General features: G+C 48.7%; 1 protein-coding gene across 5 annotated transcripts in view; it reads right to left on the reverse strand.

Moving 5' to 3' along the window:
* CAPZB (capping actin protein of muscle Z-line subunit beta) overlaps positions 1-19281 on the reverse strand; it is a 131216-nt gene that overhangs the window by 73797 nt on the left and 38138 nt on the right. The window contains exon 1 of one of the 5 annotated variants that reach the window (XM_047792201.1): positions 11542-11571. The exons of the other annotated variants lie outside the window; for them this stretch is intronic. Coding sequence (XP_047648157.1) covers positions 11542-11556 — 15 coding nt within the window. The 5' untranslated portion in view covers positions 11557-11571. Of the gene's footprint in view, positions 1-11541; positions 11572-19281 lie in introns of those variants that run through there. 5 annotated transcript variants of the gene reach the window in all.

A 19281-nucleotide genomic window follows, 5' to 3' on the forward strand; every position in this document is an offset into this window, starting at 1 on the left:
TCAATGCTCTCTTCTACCATTCATTAACTTATGACCTTGGGCAAATTTCTTAACCTCTAGGAACCTCTATTTATGCTGTGAAATGGAACAAAGGAAACAACATTTAAAATAGAGTCAGGAGGCCAGAAGGGGGAGCTCGTGTGCGCCAGCACTCAATGTCAATTACACACCCGGACAGGTAGAGAGGTGCTTTGTATTTACTCCCAGCAGGAAGGCATCTCTATCACCCCAGCAGGAGGAGAAAAGACTGCTCCCTGCCCAGCAACAGCTCAGCCAATGAGAAGCCATCACCACCCTGAACTCTCACTTCCCTCCAATGGGCACTCCTTCAAGGTACCCTCTCACAATTTACTCTCTTTCCTATAATGTTCCTCTCCTTTGTTTGCTGGACTTGCCTACTTTTTGCTCTTCTTTTCCTGAACTGCAATTCTCTGCTATTCCTGAATAAATCCATTTTTCTGGTAAAATAACTGTTTCATTTTTAAGGTCAATAATCCCTAAAAGGATGGTCTCTACTTCATAGGGTTGGTGGAATGATTTAGTTAATACCTGTGAAATGTTTAACACATAAGTAGTATGTGTTTGACTGGGAGTATTTCCTGTGTATGTGTGTAAATACATGTTTTAAGTTTTAAAATATTTTCAAATATAAACATTTCACATTTGCCCTCCTCAACCCAACCCAGAAGTCTTTCCTGTCGCTCTCAACTGGAACTAGGTGTTCAAACTCCAAAAATAGCTATGCACTTCCCTGGTCATGCAAGAACAGAAAACCATAAAAGATTCAAGTCAAACTAATTAAAAGGTATAAACTAATGGGCCCAAAATCTTAAGAGACATCTTACCAAAGAAGATATACCAATGGCAAGTGAGCACATGAAAAGATGCTCAACACCACATGTCACCAGAGAAATACAAATTAAAATGAGATACCACAACGCATCTACTAGAATGGCTAAAATCCAGAATTCCATTAATACAAAAGCTGAAGAAGAATATGGAGCAGGGGAGTTTCCATAGTGGCTTGGCAGAAACAAATCTGACTAGTATCCATGAGAATGCAGGCTTGATCCCTGGCCTCGCTCAGTGGGTTAAGGATCTAGTGTTGCCATGAGCTGTGGTATAGGTCTCAGACGCAGCTTGGATCCCACATTGCTGTGGCGTAGGCCGACAGCTGTAGCTCTAATTCCAACCCTAGCCTGGGAACCTCCATATGCCATGGGTGTGGCCCTAAAAAGCAAAAAAAAAAAAAAAAAAGGACAAAAGAATATGGAGCAATAGTGACTATGATTCATTGCTGGTGGAGAGGCAAAATGGTGCAGCCACTTCCAAAGATAGTTTGGCAGTTTCTTACAAAACTAAACATACTCTTCTTACCACATAATCCAGCAATCACACTCCTTGGTATTTACCCAAAGGAGTTGAAAACTAATGTCCACACAAAACCTGCCCACACATGTTGATGGCAGTTTTATTCATAACTGCCAAAACCTGCAGGCAGTCAAGGTGTCCTTCAGTAGGTGAGTGGATAAAGAAATGGTGCTGTGTCCAGATGATGCAATGAAAAGATGTGGGGGAAGCTGACATGTCCATCACTGAGTGAAAGCAGCCAATCTGAAAAAGCTACACACTGTATGAATCTAGCAGTACGACATTCTGGAAAAGACAAAACAATTGAGACAGTTAAAAAAAAAAAAAAAAATCTGCAGTTGCCAGGGGTTGAGAAGGGAAAGAGGGATGAGAACAGGCACAGAGCACAGAGGATTTTTAGGGCCATGAGGCTACTCTGTAAAATACTGCAGTGCTGGCTATGCATCATTTAAAATCTGTCTAAACCCATAGACTGCACACCACCATGAGTGAACTCTATCTAATGGAACCTACGGATTGAGTGACAGTGCTGTGTCAATGGAGGTTCATCAACTGTAACTCTGTGGGGGATGCTGAAAGTGGGGGAGGCTGTGCTTGTGTGGGGGCAGGGAGTATATGGGAAATCTCTGTACTTTTTGCTCAGTTTTGCTGTGAACCTAAAACTACTTTTAAAAATCATCTTTTTTTAAAAAAAGGTGTGAATAGTGCTTCTCAACTGGGATGGATTTTGCCCTCCCCACCTCCCCCAGGAGACATGTGGGTTGTCATCACTGGGTGGTAGGGGAATTACCAGCATCTAATGGGTCATAGGGGCAGGGATGCTTCTAAACATCCTCCTATACACAGGACAGACCCCAACACCCACCCTGGCCCAAAGTGTCAGGAGAACTGAGTTTGAGAAACCCTGGTTAAAAGAACTGTTTGCAGGGGGAACAACAGACTCCCAGACTCTGGTCAAAGCTGAGGCCCCAGAAACCTGCACACACACAGAAACATTTTACGCACAGGTCTAACTCACAGACGACCCGTAACCCTAAGAACGTCTCGTCTTTGAAAATAGTCTGAACTGGATATTAACAATATTCCTGAGAACTAAAAAAAAATGCTTAGATATAAGCCTAGCAACACTGAATCTTTCATCTAGAACACCGGGATTAACTAGAAATTGAGTAGTCTATTGTCTAGAAAAAGCAAAGTCATAACTTGACCAGAGAAGGTCAACATGGAAAGACACTGTTTAACCCATCCAAGGACCCTGTTCACACGCCCCAACCCCAATGCACTGACCACGGCCTCACCCCCCAAGGATGCCAGTAGCAAGAAGGCTTCCTTCTGGATAGTCCTCTGACTGTATCGAGTTGAAAGAACTAAAACACTACTGCAAAATGGTCTCATATTTTGCATTAATCCCAATAATCTTAATAGGAAATATTCACTAGAAATTTCTAAGGCTAAGGATGTCTATCATTAACTTAAGAAGTGACTAAAAGCTTCCCATAAGCCAAGCAACATGGGAAAGCTTAATGACAGCTTGTAAAAAGTTAAAATTAGAGTTAGCTGGAGTCCTTTGCCTGGGAGTCATCCCAAATCCTGAGGGGCCCAAACAGGAAATAGCACAAGAGAACGAAGGCTATGGATGATCTACAGCTACACGCAACGTGAGGGGTCCCAGAAAGAGAATGAAGATGGGGGTGGGGAAGCGAGTCCCAGGGGACTGCTCAGGATGCTGCCACTGTTATAACCTCCAAGCCCAGCAACAGCAAACTCTTAAGTAGACACACACACAGATGTGCATGCATTCTGTATTTTAAACTAACACAGCAAGGCTTTCTTTCTTATTAGCCAAGACAAGGGAACGATAAATATGAAACTCATGGCAGAGAAGTGTAGTTACACAGGAAGAAACCACTAGGGGAAGAGGAAGGTTGCTGTTTATCTAGGTCTTGCAGAGAACAGTAGATTCCAGGATATTCATAACATCATGATGCCTTTTTTTTTTTTTTTTTTTGTCTTTTGTCTTTTTAGGGCTGTACCCGCGGCACATGGAGGTTCCCAGGCTAGGGGGTCTAATTGGAGCTGCAGCTGCTGGCCACAGCCACAGCCACACCAGACCCAAGCTGCATCTGTGACCCACACCACAGCTCACAGCAACTCTGGATCCTTAACCCACTGAGCAAGGCCACGGATCAAACCCGAAACTTCACGGTTCCTAGTTGGATTCGTTTCCACTGCGTCACGACGGGAACTCCATCATGATGCTTAAACTTACATATGTGTTAACATGCTCCCTGTAGTTCTCGGGGAATCTCAACAGATTTGAGTTTTGCGTACTGATTTTGTGTGCCTCATGTAAGGTAAGACTGGGGTCCAGGTTCACTCTCTTGCACGTGGCTGTCCAGTTTTCCCAACAGCATCTGCTGAAGAGACTCTCCCTTCCCCACTGCATGCTCTTGGCTCCTCTGCCATAAGTTAACTGACCATGTGTGCAGGGCTTCATTTCTGAGTTCTCTCTTCTCTTTCACTGTCACTGTTTCACTTCACTAAATATTCTTTCAAGGTCATTTAAAAAAAACAAAAAACAAACAAGAGCAAGCAAGGAACTGGGATTCAGGAGCTCAAAGTCCAAAGTGGGCCCCATCACTGAACGTTTGTGTGACTTGGTCTGCGCGCCTAACCTCACGGCCTGGGATCTGGGCTAGCTGGCCCCCGAGGCTCCTTCCACGTGGACTGTGCACTGCACCCTGTCTTTCAGTAGCCCCCCGAAGGCCTACAACTAGGCTTCAATTCCAAAGCCACCGCTGGAGTTCCCATCATGGCTCAGCAGAAACAAACCTGACTAGTGTCCATAAGGACACAGGTCTGATTTCTGGCCTCGCCCAGTAGGTTCAGGATCCGGCACTGCCGTGAGCTGTGGTGTAGGCTGGGAGCTGTAGCTCCAATTCAACCCCTAGCCTGGGAATCTCCATATGCTGTGGGTACGGCCCTAAAAAAGAAAAAGGAAAAAAAAAATTATTTGGGCATGTCCTAGGTGAAGCACTGTTTTTGACACTGAAGGGTGAACACAATAAAGTCCCTGTCTCTAGGAACTGACGGTGTAGTCGAAATCTATACAGAAAACGATGCAAGACGAGTCTTTGTTAGCTGTTAGGATACAGAGGGGACGGCCTCTCTGCTTTAAGCTGGTGAGGCTCCGCAGGGCCAGTTTAGATTTTTGGTTGTGGTTTTTTTTTTTTTTTAGAATACAAACTGATTTAGGGAGTATTTCACTTTCTGCTCATTTTTCTCAAGACTCAAAGAAACAGAAACTGATTAAAATCACCTTACAACAAGTCAAACAACTGTTAATACAGACCAGAACAATTTTTCAGAGTAAGAAGTCCAATGAAACACTTCAGCTGAAAAATATCCACTAAGGACTTTTTAGACACCAGGCAGTGCTGTCAATCGTTTGCAGAAAGTAAAACATGGCCCACGGAATGAACTAAAAGGGCAAAGACTGACTTTGGAAATCAGCAGCAAACAGCAGCTATTCCCTGGGTGGGGGTGCGAACAGGACACGTCCCAACGTGTGAGAGACTCAAAAGATTAATACGATAAACACACCTATCCCCCAAACAAAAACGTTAGAGTAAAGGTACATGAATGATGGTGCAGGAAACGGCAAAAGCCTTCTCAGAAGAGGGTTAAGGAGTTCCCGTCATGGCGCAGCAGAAACGAATCTGATTAGGAACCATGAGGTTACAGGTTCGATCCCTGGCCTTACTCAGTGGGTTAAGGATCTGGCGTTGCCATGAGCTGTGGTGTAGGTCACAGACACGGTTTGGATCTGGTGTTGCTATGGCTCTGGTGTAGACCGGCGGCTACAGTTCCGATTAGACTCCTAGCCTGGGAACCTCCATATGCCGTGGGTGCAGCCCTAAAAGAAAAGACAAAAAAAAAAAAGAAGAAGAAGAAGAAGAGGGTTAAGAGCCGGTCATCACTGGCCCACACGTCGGCAGCAGGTGCAGTGAGCCGGTAGAGAGGCGGGGAAGAGGTGTGCTGAGGACAAAGGGCAACTTCGGGTGTGGCTCTGGGCGAGAGGGGGACCCCCAGCAAGCCGGGTTACACCCGAACTGCTCAGAGGGCCACGGTTTTCCCTGCAGGCCCCGGGGCTCCACAGAGCTCAGGCCCCGGGGGCTGGACCTCGCTGCTCCCAGCAGTTCTGCTCTTGTCTACTGTACAGGTAGAGCTTCTGTGTCATGTTGTCTGGCCTTTGAAATGTTTAAATCCGCTTCTCCGGAGGGGATCAGGAGCCCCCAAAGCTTTCTCCACAGAGGACTTAGAGGAATACTGTTGTGTCTCAGAGAGTGAGCCGACTGTAACAGTTTCCCAAACCGGCTTTTACAAGCTCTCCCACCCCTCTTACTTGCCCCTCTTACAATGTGACCCTGTCACTCTTTCTGCTGAGAGGTGGAGGCCATGTCCCCCTCCGATTGGGATGGGAAGAGTGTTGTGACTGCTTTTGGCAACAGAAAACAGCAGAAATGACCTGTCACTTCTGAGGCCAGGCCACAGAAGATCACTCATCTTCTACTCTGCTTGGTGGACACTGCCAGCAGCCCCCAGCGGGTACAAAACAGCGCACCTGTCCTAAGGCAGCCACGCTGTGAGGGAGAACCCCCGAGCCCACTCGGAAAGCGCGTGCAGAGGCCCCGAGACTCTGGAGTGAGATACCCAGCCACCCCCAGGTGCCCCAGGCCCTCCCCGCTGCAGCCTCAGCTCTATCACTGCCATGGCCCAAGATCCCAGGCCAGAGCACCCAGCCAAGGCTCTCCTGGATATCCAGCCCAAAACGCTGCAGCTAACGGCATGATTACTGTCATTTTAAGTCACTAGGTTTTGCAGTGACTTTGTTAGACGGCAACAGCAACTGACAGAGCGGAGGCCTCAGATGCCCGTGGGGAGACAGTCTGACCAGAGACGGGACTGGGGGCAGGAGTGTCAGCAGAGGGACTCTGGCTTCCAGCTGGAGAGGACTGGAGACCAGACTTTAACTGTCAGGACAGACAGGAGGGCACCTACGAGGAAGGAGAAGTTGGAGAGGACTAAGTGCTTCAGCTGGGACCACCTTCTAGAAGATGCTGCCATACATGGCCTCACTGGTGTGTGCATGGTTGTGTGTGCCCTTTGAAAACAGTGTTTGTCATTTCAAGGACAAGCAGGAACACAAACTGCTCAGCTTTCCGAGCAGAAGGCCCGCCTGGCCTGCTCTAGCGACTCGTTGAGGCAGGTCTGTACTTAATAGCATCTGTCTATACATAAACAACCAACCAAAGCTTCAAGGCCGTCACAGTTTGTTCTCAAAATTCATCAAGACCTTCGGTCGTTTACATTTCCAAGAGGCAGAGCAAATATTTCACAGACAACACAAAGGTAAACTTGACTGGGGCCCAGGCAGATTTATCACAAATTTTTGGAGTCTAATTTAACCATGGTTTGTCTCTTATAATCTGTGACCCAGAAAGCAACGTTGTTTAAAAGTTGAATCTGTTTTCTGCCATGTGGCTCAGGAACAATTTGTGCCCAGGGCTATTTGGGAAAGATTCACAGGCCCATCCAGGCAACCACTCAGCTGCAGGTCGCTCTGGAAAACTGCAGAGTTTGGATTAATAAAAAGAAAGCGTTTCTTCCACGGACTGCCCTCTGGTTGAATCTTCTGGGAGGGACACAGTGCTGACAGCAGGGGATGGTGAGTGCTGGCTCACCAAACAAACACAAGCATTCCCTCTGGATGACTTTCCTTCCCATGGGAAAAATCCCAAACCCTGGACCATGTTAACTAAAGCCTAGTGAAAGCCCCTATTTGGCAGATCAAGCCACCTTCAACTTTCGGGGTCCACTGTATATCAGCATAGCTGGGTCAAGGTCATCTTTAACATAAAATTAACCATTTCAAGGTGAATAGGTCAGTGTCTGGGGTCAATGTTATTTTGATCACCATGAAAACATTAATCACTTTATAAGTCTCTGCTTTAAAAAAAAAAAAAAAAAATTCTGCCAGGATCACAGAAATGTAGATCTGGATGGACTTTTTAAGCTCATCTAAGTCCTGCCCCCTCATTTTACAGACAGATAATGAGGATCAGAGAGGAGTTCCCGTCGTGGCTCAGTGGTTAACGTGGCTCAGTGGTTTCTGACTAGGAACCATGAGGTTGCGGGTTCAATCCCTGGCCTTGCTCAGTGGGTTAAGGATCCAGCATTGCCGTGAGCTGTGGTGTAGGTCGCAGATGCAGCTCAGATCCCGAGTTGCTGTAGCTGTGGTGTAGGCCAGTGACCTAAGGAAGAAGCCAGCCAGAAAAAGACACAGGAAAGAAGGACCACAGCCTCCTACTGCACACGGAGAACTAACCTATCACCACAGCGACGCCGGGCGCTGCTCCTGGTGGCCTTTCCAGATAACCACAGCACAGATGGCCCTCTGTCCCCAGGGATACAAAACCCTTGGCTATGGAAGGTCGGCTATAATCACTGCTCTACAACATTTTATATATGGGACTTGAGCATCTTCAGATTCTGGTCTCTGCAGAGGCGCCTGCAACCAGCCCCCTGTAGGTACCAAAGTATACATGTACCAACTTTCTATTAATCCTAAAAGCTATGACGTCCTCTAAAATGTTTTACGAGGTCCCTGTTTTTACACAGAGGAAAACACAGTCAAACCACTTCTCACTGGCCAAGGGACGCTGTTAGAAGTGCCCATTCCTGGAACATGGCTCCGTTGTCGCTTTTTAAATTTGTCTACCTCTTTTGTCAGGCCATCAGCTACACTTCCCCATCTAATCTGCTATGGATTAGGAAATCAGAAACCTGTCTTAAAAAAAAAAAAATGGAGGAGTTCTCATTGTGGCGCAGCAGAAACAAGTCTGACTAGGAACCATGAGGTTCGATCCCTGGCCTCACTCAGTGAGTTAAGGATCCAGCGTTGCCATGAGCTGTGGTGTAGGTCGCAGACCTGGCTCAGATCCTGCGTTGCTGTGCGGTGTAGGCCGGCAGCTATAGCTCTGATTCTACCCCTAGTCTGGGAGCCTCCATATGCCATGGGTGCAGTCCTAAAAAGCAAAAAAAAAAAAAGGGGGGGGGGACCCCAACTTTGGGAGAAGGAATAAATTGGAGATTCGCAGGTTGATAAATTGGATCCAGAGGCAGCCCCAGAGTTTGCAAGCACCTTGGCAGTGAACGAAGGTAGGTATGTGCATGCAGGTGGGTGCACATGTGTTTTCAAGGTCCACAGCTTTCATCCTTTTCTCAAGGAAGTCCAAGGCTCTAAAGGCACAAGACAGTTCTAATAATAAAAATTCCTATTCTTCCACTTAACCTGCAGGGTGGAACTAATCAAGTCATCACTTAATCCCTTGGAGCTTCAGTTTTTAAAACTTTAAAATCGGGGCCCAATAGCAATCTCCACCTTGCAGGGCCACTGGAATGAGGTGCCGTGTCTGGCACAGCATCTAACCCATGAGGGCGTCCCCGCAGTCAGTCCCATAAACATCAGCAAGTCTCCCAGAGTGCAAAGCACGGCGCTTATCTGCTAGGACTTTTACATAATAGCTTTTGGGTGCTCAAGGGCCCTTTCCTCCCTATTTTTTGCTCACTTGACGCAATTTTTCCATTTAGGCTGCCAGGAGTCTCTAGAAAGGTAGGCGGAGTGTTATTTCAGTTTCCAAGTCATTAAGCACCAACAAAAGAGGGCAGGCTTCCACAACTCTCAGCCCACACAATGCCCCCTGCCCGGTTTACTGCAGTGCAAAACCAGAATGGGAAAAGGGAGCACACCCTCTGGGCAGAAAACACTAATAAGAGCTGACCAAAGTCCCTGAAGAGTTTTACCCCTCAAAGACCTTCCTTTTGTTTTTCTGTTCTGTACTGCTCTCTCCTTGCTCAGCTTTCTTTCCTAAGTCCTCAGACCCATTTCTCTAGGCCAGGGTGGCCCCAAGAAGCAGTTCCACTATTTCACTTTCCCCCATTTACTGGTGTCCCCAAGCCCATAGAGGCCATGAGAAGCATACAAATGGGACGGCCGTAGCAGAGACCCCCAAATTACCTCGACTCCCCATCCAGCAATGAGAATTTCCAAGTTCCCCTCTCCCTGACATATTTACTCTGGAACAAAACTTAGCAACCTACACACAGGCTCCGTGTCAAACACTACGACAGCCACCAGCCGATTTTTCCCTTACACACACATCCCTGCAGGGCGCGAAGGATCCACCATGAGTCACGCTAGGAGGTGGAGCTCTATCTCTGCTGGGGTGGGCAAGGAAACGCTTTCGCTAAGCGAGTCAATGAATACGTTCCCCAAATCTCAGAGCGCAGAACAGAGCATGGCACCTCTGTAGGGGTCAATGTTTAGCTGGTAAGTTTGGCAGGACGGCGAAGACTCTCAATGAGGAGTTAGAATCGGGGTCCCCCAGGAGCACATGCTTCCCTGCTAATAAGCAGAGCCGGCACCCACAGCAAGGCGAGGGAGCACAGGTGTATTTGGGGTCTTCCACCTGCCCCAGAAGCAGACAGATGCCCTCTCCCCCTGCATCCGCCACCACTATCCAGCCACGCCAAGTCCTCAGCTTGCAGTTCCCATCAGCGCCCAAACTAAAGGCAACAGCCACCCGCTTTGCATGACTCTGCCATACAAAGCAGAGGCGATGACTTGGGCAACACCCTGGGTCAGATGACAGCTGACAAACCCACTGCTCAGCATCGGATGGCCCTCTGTACTGTTCTCAGCTCTGCTAATAGGCCAGCGGGGGAACTGGAGCATTTTACTTTGGGTGTGCCTCCCTCTACCGCTCCAGATTTTAAGACAGAGAATCACAGAACTGTCAAGCTAAAGATGATCTTAGAAACCACCTAATCAGCAACTTTTTTTTTTAAATGAGGGAAACTGAGGTCCAGACGTATCTATAACTAATTAAGAACTACCATATAACCAAACAGCAAACGAGCCAGGACCAGAAAAGAAATCTCTTTATTACCGAGTTTAGTGCTTTCCCTGCTTACAGTTTAGCCATAAGTTAAAATTCAAGAATGGGACTGGATTTACTTTTTTTGTTTGTTTGTCTTTTTGCCTTTTCTAGGGCCGCTCCAGCAGCATATGGAGGTTCCTAGGCTAGGGGTCTAACTGGAGCTGCAGCCACCGGCCTAAGCCAGAGTCACAGCAACGCGGGATCCAAGCCAGTCTGCAGCCTACACCACGCCTCACGGCAATGCTGGATCCTTAACCCACTGAGCAAGGCCAGAGACGGAACCCGCAACCTCACGGTTCCCAATCGGATTTGTTAACCACTGCGCCACAACGGGAACCCCAGGATTTACTTTAAAAAAATTTTTAAACAAAACTCTACATTATTCGAATTAACAATGGCCTCATTAAGAATACTTTATGCAGCTGACCCTTTAACGACACAGGTTTGAACCGTGCGGGTCCGCTTATACACAGATCCTTTTCAATGATACCTATCTGTACTCTTGAGTATATTTTCTTTGCCTTGTGCTTTTCTTAATAACATTTTCTTTTTCTAGCTTACTTTATAGGCTGACTGGACCAGGCACTGCCTGTGTGGGTTTGGGGGAGGCATCACAGCAGCTCCATGAGATGGGCATCGTTACCCCAGTTTTGCAGCCAAGGCACCGAGTGACTGAGAAGGACACAGAGCGACGTACATGTTTGGCCTCCCGTGACCAAACATTCTCCAGGGAACGTTCAACCACCCCAGCTAAAATAAAATTAATTTCAAATGACTTGGAGGACAACTTGCGAGCTCAGAAAATCAGAGAGCGAGACAGGGGGTCTTTTGCCGTTTTCTTTTTGGCTACACCCGCAGTCTACTCAAAGTCCCAGGCCAGGGAGCAAGTCGGCACCACAGCAGTGAAAACACCAGATTCCCCATCTGCTAGGCCACCAGAGAACTCAGTGATTGGTCTGACCTTTTTTCCTTTTCTTTTTTTAAATTAGGGACAGTTCTATCATCTAAGAAATTCTGAAATCTCCTGCCACTCTGCATTACAGACTCCATTCTCCCCAACACTCTCACTGACCGGAGGACTTCTCAAAATACGCTAAAGCCTTTTCAGACAGTTTCCCTGCTTGATGGCTTCCTGGACCCCTCCAGATGATCTGCAAGGCTCCGTTACCTGTTGTCTAATCATTAATGTTTCACAGATGTCCACAGCTGCTGCCTCTGCAGGATCCTGGCTGGTTTCATGTAACAAGCGACTAATCCCTCCACTTTGTCAACTGGTAGTCTGACACTTAAGTAGCGGCAATTCTGAAACGTCTTCAATGGATGTCATACATGCTGTCCTTTTCTACCTCGATGGCGTAAGAAACTCAAGAAGCCTTTCACCAAAGTCAAAGATAATTAAAGCAGAATGTCCCTGTATTCCAAAGAAGAGATAAAAATATTTTGGGAAAAAACATCCACATGTTCATTGACGAAGGCTGAGAAAAGCATACTCCCCTTTTCATAGCAGAAGCAGCCAATTCACATAAACCTTCCCCCGAACTGATTTATAAGATGGCCTGGATGAAATCTCTAACACTTGGCCATGGGTTTCCGCCAGTAACACACTGGACATGGTTTCCAAAGGTGTGGGGGAGGCCCTGGGCCCCAAATGCAAACAGCACAATGGACCCGTCATGACGGGAAAGAAGCAAGATTTAAAGGATTGGGGGGGGAGATAAAGCCTTCATCAATCTAAGCATTTCATCTAGCAGAGGGCTGTGCTGCCTTTTGACTTATGTCCGAAGGGAGGTTTGAAGAAGAGAAAAGTAGTGCTCACACATGGACCAAAGCAGTTTCTCTCCTGGGTTCCTGAGCTCCTATGTCCAATGCCAGCGGGAGTCAACATGCAATGCCCGCCCCCATCTCCACCTGCCCCATCCAACTCAGGGGCAGCTCCTTCCTACAGCTACTCCACACTATCAACCACGGGCACAGCGCAGCACAGAACATGCGGGTCCTGCCACAGCGCCGGGCCCGCTGGCATGCCCAAGCTTTCATAGCCTTTGGTGACTGTGCAGCACAGTGCAAAATTTTATCAACCTGGGATAAATCTGCAAGTCTAACCAAGGCCTGTTACAAAGTCCCCACTTCCAGGATGCACCAGGCAGGGAGCTACCTCAAAATGAGGTCCTTCTAGCTGTGATACCTAAGACCTAAGAAGACACCCTCCCCACACTGTAGGTGGCAAAAGGGATCTTGAAAGTCAGGCAGAAAAGGGTCGAATCAGAGCTGCAGTTGCCAGCCTACTCCACAGCCACAGCAATGTAGGATCCAAGCCACATCTGTGACCTACACCACAGCTCATGGCAACGCTGGATCCTTAACCCACTGAGCTGGATCTTTAACCCACAGAGTGAGACCAGGGATCGAACCCACAGTCTCATGGATACTAGTCAGGGTCTTAACCTGCTGAGCCACAACAGGAACTCCCAGACAAGGATTTAAATCCTTTACTGCCACCTCCTAACAGTGGAGGCCTGGGAAAGTCCATCACCTTCCTGAGCCTCAATTCCCTCATCTGTTGAATGAAACTAATAATATCTACCTCGCAGCACTGTCTGGAGGACAGTATCACAAAGTAGGTGTGAAGAAACTAGTATAGTTTGGAGTTTGTTTTTGTTTTTCTCTTTTTTGGCCATCCCCAAGGCATGCATAAGTTCCCTGGCCTGTGATGGAACCCATGCCACAGCAGCGACCTGAGCCACAGCAGTGACAATGCTGGATCCCTAATTTGCTGAGCCACCAGGGAACTGCACTAGGACAGTTTCTGAAACATATTAAGTGTTCAACTAAAAAACAAGTCCTGTCACCATCCTCCTCCACAGAGTTTAGTTTCAGAGGGCACCAGACCCTAATATTCCTACAGGGAATCAAAACACACACACACACACACACTCTGTCTCTCTCTCTCACACACACACACCCCTCCACTTCTGTCGTTAACATTACTGGAAAGCACGCACGCAGGTGGCCATGGAACAAGAGTCTGAAAATCAAACAGGTCACGGCCGCCCCTTTTTGGCTCCTCTGGGCCAGATGACACGTGTCTTTACGAGTGAAAACACCTCTCCTCTATCCACAGACAAGTTTCCTCAGAGCTGAAGAACATCTTGCCAAGAAGACACTTTCACAAGCTCAAAACCTTCCTTCCATCCTCCTCTGAATGATGACTCCTACGTCTCAAGAAAGTTGATAGATAAGGAGGGAGCCCAAGATTGTTCAATGAGCAAAATAATTAAAGAGAAGCAACAAGTTCTGGTCCCAAGATACCTTTCTGAAAACCAGAGGCTAAGCTCAAGCCCTGCACAGCAGGAGCAGGACCACCTGGTCCCCAACCGTCCAGGGCGGGCTCTGCTGGCAACACTGCAGTGACTGCTCATATGCCTTTCACAAGGGCTAACACACACGCCTTTCACGAGTGCTAACAAGCCTTTCACGGGGTGGCTATTCCACAGTAGCCTCGGACTTAAGGGCTTAAAATGGGTTAATAAAAACAATAGCTCATGCTTATCACAACATTGCTCTAAGTCTCTACGTGCCACTGCTTCCTCCAATCTTATGAACAGTACCAGGAGGTAACTGCTATTCTCAGAGGTGGAAACACTGTGACACTGTGAGGTTCCAGGCAATGGCCGAGAGGCTGGGACTCAAAGGCAGGTCTCTCTATACTGTCCAGCAGCCAGGCCATCTGCTGCCACCAGGGTCCCTTCTTGTCCTAAGGACCACAGCAGCCACCTTCTCACCTTCAAGGCTCCAAGAGAAGTGGAACTTAACGCTCGTGCCCAGCTGAGCAGGGCTGGGAGGCTCACGGCACGGGTTTGAGAGAGGTGGTCTGCATTCAAGTGCTGACTCCACCAGGTCCCAGCTGCATGAGCCTGGACAAGCCACTCAGCTCTTCCGAGGCTTGTCTCCGCATCTAGAAAACAAGGGTAACACCCTTCACACTGTTATCTGCTGGATCAGGTGGGGGGTATCCTCACACAGCACATGGCACGCACCTGGGAGGGAGTCACTGCAGCCTCAAGTTTACGAGCTAAGTGGACAGAGAAGAGGCAGAGAAAAAAAGTAGGAGGACAGAAGCTAAAACTTCCAAATGAAGGCTTCTCTGGCCTTCTGCCAACCTCTAGAAAACAGCACGGCAGCGACTGGGAGCAAAGTTCTCGGGTGCGCAGCGCCTATTTCAACACACCTCTAGGGGCCGCAACCCAAGGAGGGCGCAGAGACAATTCTCTGAATCCGGATGCTCCGTTTCTCAGAAGCGCGTTTTCCTGCCCCATGGAAGATTAAACTGTATCCCATCCAGACACCTTCGTTAAAAGCAGTCATGTGATTCAGGGAATCACATGAACATAAGACATGTCTCTTCTGCGAGCAGGATCGGGAGAAATTTCAGGACAAGGTGCTGAACAGTCGACTCAAGGGCCGGGACGTTACCACCCTAACCACCTCCAGCTTGGACCTCCTCACCTTCAGAGGAAAGTCACAGAGCCACGCCTTCTTCAATAAGTCTGTGAGCAGGATGCTCGCTCACTCCCAATAAAGGAAATAAAGTAGCATCAACCATCTCCTGTCCCTTGGTCACACCGGTAACTGCAGGCTGCCGAGGCAGCCGCCTGGGAAGCACGCGCACCCTCGGCACAGACGGCAAGACTTGATATGAAACAGAGGAGTCTCTGCGACTGGAAAAGCCATTAGCAAGAGAGCACGAGGGGCAGTGAGACCTGCTCCAGGCACCGTCGCAGCAAGATGCCCTCCTCGTCTTCCAAAGCTAGGAGCGCATTCCCCCATGTGCTCCCACCAGCCCAGGGAGGCGAGATAAACCGTTTACCAGGGACCTTGGCAAAGCAAGCCATGGGAGAGCTTCATGACACAAAGAAAACAGCGCTGCTCTACTTGGCCCATTTTTTAAAACTTCACTCCTAAGTCCCGTGACCAAAACGAATGGGAGGCACCACAGGAGAGCTTAGAAAAGCAGAGCTGACTGTTTTGCTAGGCTCTTGCTTCTAACAAGAAGGTAGAAATCAATTCACTTTCCCCTCTAACCCTTGAATCCCAGGAGAATGCTCGTGTCTGGATGGCCTACAGACGCTCCGCGTTCGGCAGTGCCCCAGACAGGGAATCCATCCATCCGAGTATTGTTCTTACCTCCCACCTCCTCCTACGTCGGGGCGGGGACCGGGCACATGGTTCCGAGGTCACGCTCCTCACTTAAAGGATCGTGGGAATGCTTACAGAAACACTTGTTCCTGCTCTGCCAGCTGGATCGCTGCTTAGCAAGAGGCTGGAAGGCTGGGGAGTGCAGGATCAGACGCAGGAGGAAGGGAGTGGGGGGAGGCAGATGTTACATGTTATCATAAAACTAACAGAAATGGCCAATGCGCCACTTTAACCATGTACTGCTGAGTGTACTTCAATTAGACCCCGGTGAAGTGGAGGAAGAAAGGAACCCAAGAGAGCCAGCCGCTCTTCCACCACCTCGAAAGGGTACCGCTGCCCAACAGCTTGGGGAAGGCAGGTTTTAATCAGAAAATTCAATTAGGAAGGAAACTGAAGGAAACCCAGAGCCTGCTGAGTGAAAATAGGTGGTTTTCCCAAGGTCTCAGCGCTGCGCAGCACACCGAGGTAACTCCGGAAAATGAGCCCGGAGGCTTCCCACGCCCTCTGCGGAATCCGATGCTCAGAGAGGCCCAGGACTCCTCCAAGCTCATACAGAGAACTGGAATCCAGACCCGAGGTGTCCTACTCGCCTGCTTTCCTATGCGGCCTCTCTGGTGAGCCTCGGGACAGGAGCCAGGGCCCTGGGAGGGCCCAGGTTAGGATTTCAGCTTTCAAAACACACTGAGTTGTTAAAACACGCTAGTACACAGACAGGTACCCGACTTCCCATCGGAGACTGGCAGGCCTTGAGCAGCCATCAAGGTCACTGGCAAGGGCTGCCCATGCCTTCTTTTGGTTTCCCTTATAACCAACAGCAGGCAGCTGGCCGGGGCTGGGATGTCCTCTGACAGGGGGAAATGGCTTAGCTGATTCTCATAGGAAGATCACATCCAGAGCAAGGGGGCAGGGGGAGGAATCCGTTTCCAATCAGTGATGGAAACCAGATTTCCTCCTCAGCCAGGAGGCATTCCTGCAGGATGGACGAAGCTGTGAGCTCCCCCCAAGTCCAAGGAGGTATGGATCCTGGTGGCACATCCTAGATAAGAGAGGCCTGTGGGAAAGAAGTCTTCTGGCTACACATGCCTGGCTCTGCCTGCACCTTGCGTATGTCACGATTCTGAGACCACTCGCCATTGGGTGTCCCCAGGGTCAGGTCCACTGACGTGCTGATCTTATTCCTGTTCGATTCTGCCCTGGAGTGTACTTTTGAGGTTTCTGTGGATTTTCTGAGGGAATCAAGGTCCTGACACCTAGAACTCCAGCAGTTTCTCCAGCTGCTGGGACATCGTTTGCCCAGGCATAAGAAAGCAGGGCAGGGCCAGGGCATAACCAGGCAGAAGGATGCTACCACACTTTCCATCGGCTGAAGTAAAACACACATGTATTGCTGCCCCACCCAAAAAACTGCTTAGAAAGCACTTTCGGGTATAATCATTCAAAAAATACCTTAATACAAGATGCGTTTATAATGAGTATGTGTTAGAAATAGATATTGGGAGAGATGATGTAAAAACAATCTGCTCTCTTATGTAGATAAAACATTTCTCTCGAAATCCAACCCTGGCAGCTCAGTCCAACCTTTCCGCAGTGAAAGGGGACATTTCGGTCTAGCCTAAGGCCAGCTGCTCTGCATGGCAACCACCAGATCCAAAGCAAGGAGCTGCCACATTGCTGCGACATGTGGCGGTACCTCGGGGAACAAGGAAAGGAGGAGAGTCTGCAGACATCTAAGCTGAGGGGGCCTAAGCGGATGACTCAGAACTAGCGTCTGGGTACCTACTGCTGCACCCAAGGGCCACCAATTTACTCCATTCACCCTAAAGACACGCTATTCACCTTCGAAACCATGCTTTCAAAGGACAGTTAGTGAAATTAGAAAATACATATAGGAGTTCCCGTCATGGCTCAATGGTTAACGAATCTGACTAGGAACCATGAGGTTGCAGGTTCAATCCCTGGCCTTGCTCAGTGGGTTAAGGATCCGGCGTTGCCATGAGCTGTGGTGTAGGCTGCAGACGCGGCTCAGACCCCGCGTTGCTGTGGCTGTGGCTTAGGCCGGCGGCTACAGCTCTGATTGGACCCCTAGCCTGGGAACCTCCACATGCCGTGGGAGCGGCCCAAAAAAAGGCAAAAAGACAAACAAACAAACAAACAAAAAGAAAATACACATAATATACTACTACTCGGGACTGAAAACTCTGAAAGAGTGAACCCCAGTTAGTTTGCCATGCATTTCTTGGCAGTGCAACTTGTGTGTCCAAGCTGGAGCCTGGGGTCTAGGCCTTCCCTGCCTTCAGAAGGAGAGGACACACGGCACACTGGTGGCCTGAGCACACCAGGCACTAATTTGCTTGAGGACTCTCCGTGGAAGCACCGTGGGTGTCGGAGGTGTACTTAGGAGCCCCACATTTTCTGTGGGACTCAGCCTTGTTGCCCAGCCAGCTCGGGAAGAGATGGGTCTCAATGTGGAAAGAGAAGGCCCTGTGGGACTGGGGTACAGCACATCCACTGAACGTCATCCCTTGAGCACCGACATGTATATACTGAATGAGCCACCACTGGAGGGTGATGATGGGCGTACCCAACCCTCTGGTTTAACAGGCACCCAGCATGGCATCACCTACTGAGAAGTCCCCCGATACAGAGAGGACCACATCAGACCCTCCCCAGGCTCCAAAGAGGTGGAGGCAATGGTGATGCCAAGTGAGGGGTGGCTTGAAGGGGAGCAGGGGCAGAGCAGAAGGTATAGACAGCAGCAGCCCGAGGGGCACCAAGCACACGAGGTACCCACAGGGGCCCTGCAGTCATCACACTGGGTGTCTCTTTAAACTGATAATTTTCACACACACAAAAAAAAAAACACAAAAAAACAAAAGCCAGTGACCACTCTTGTCGTTGAGACCCTGGTACAGTGTGTAGGAGAATCCTGTTCTCAGAGTGGAGAGGCCCACATTGCTCATTAAAATGAAATCGGACGGTCTGATTCAAACTCATTTAAGCTAGGAAAGGGTGGAGTGGGTGGGTATAGATGAAACAGGACTGGCCATGGCGACAGGTAAATGGGACTCATTATATTATAAGCTTGAAGTTTTCCATGATGAACTTTTTAAAAAAATTTAAGTCAGGAGCTCCTGCTGTGGCACAATGGGATGGGCCACCTCTTAGGATCGCTGGGACTTGGGTTCAATCCTCAGTCTGGCACAGCAGGTTAAGGATCAGGTGTTGCCACAGCTGCAGCTTAGTTTGGTCCGGGAGCTCCATGTGCCACAGGATGGACAAAAAAAAAAAAAAAAAAAAAATCAAATCAGGCCCCACTTCCCTGCAGGAAGCCCCAGATGCCCTCTAAGCCAAGCTCTTGAGGGCGTCGAGGCCTGTGGGAGTCTAATGCATACCAGACATTAGGCAACCTTCTCTCATTTGCACTCCAGGGAGGCCTCCTAATGGAGGAGCAAAAGGAAATTCTCGAAGAAGCTTTACATCAGCCCAGGTGCTTAAAGGACTGAAAACACATAGGGTCCCCATCCCCCAAATCACCAAAAAACTCTTGAACTTGGAAAGTTGTTTTCACTGGTTTCTTGTAAAGATGCCACCAGACACTCCAAGAATCGCTAACTCTGGTTTGTTTTTAGGAAGGTTCTGCTGCTTCTGGCTCTAGTCTGGCTGCCATAAAAATCCTCCATGCTGTGGGAACTAACTCCACATCAAACGCACT

This window comes from Phacochoerus africanus, chromosome 8 (genome assembly GCF_016906955.1).
Source record: "Phacochoerus africanus isolate WHEZ1 chromosome 8, ROS_Pafr_v1, whole genome shotgun sequence".
Classification (NCBI taxonomy): domain Eukaryota; kingdom Metazoa; phylum Chordata; class Mammalia; order Artiodactyla; family Suidae; genus Phacochoerus; species Phacochoerus africanus.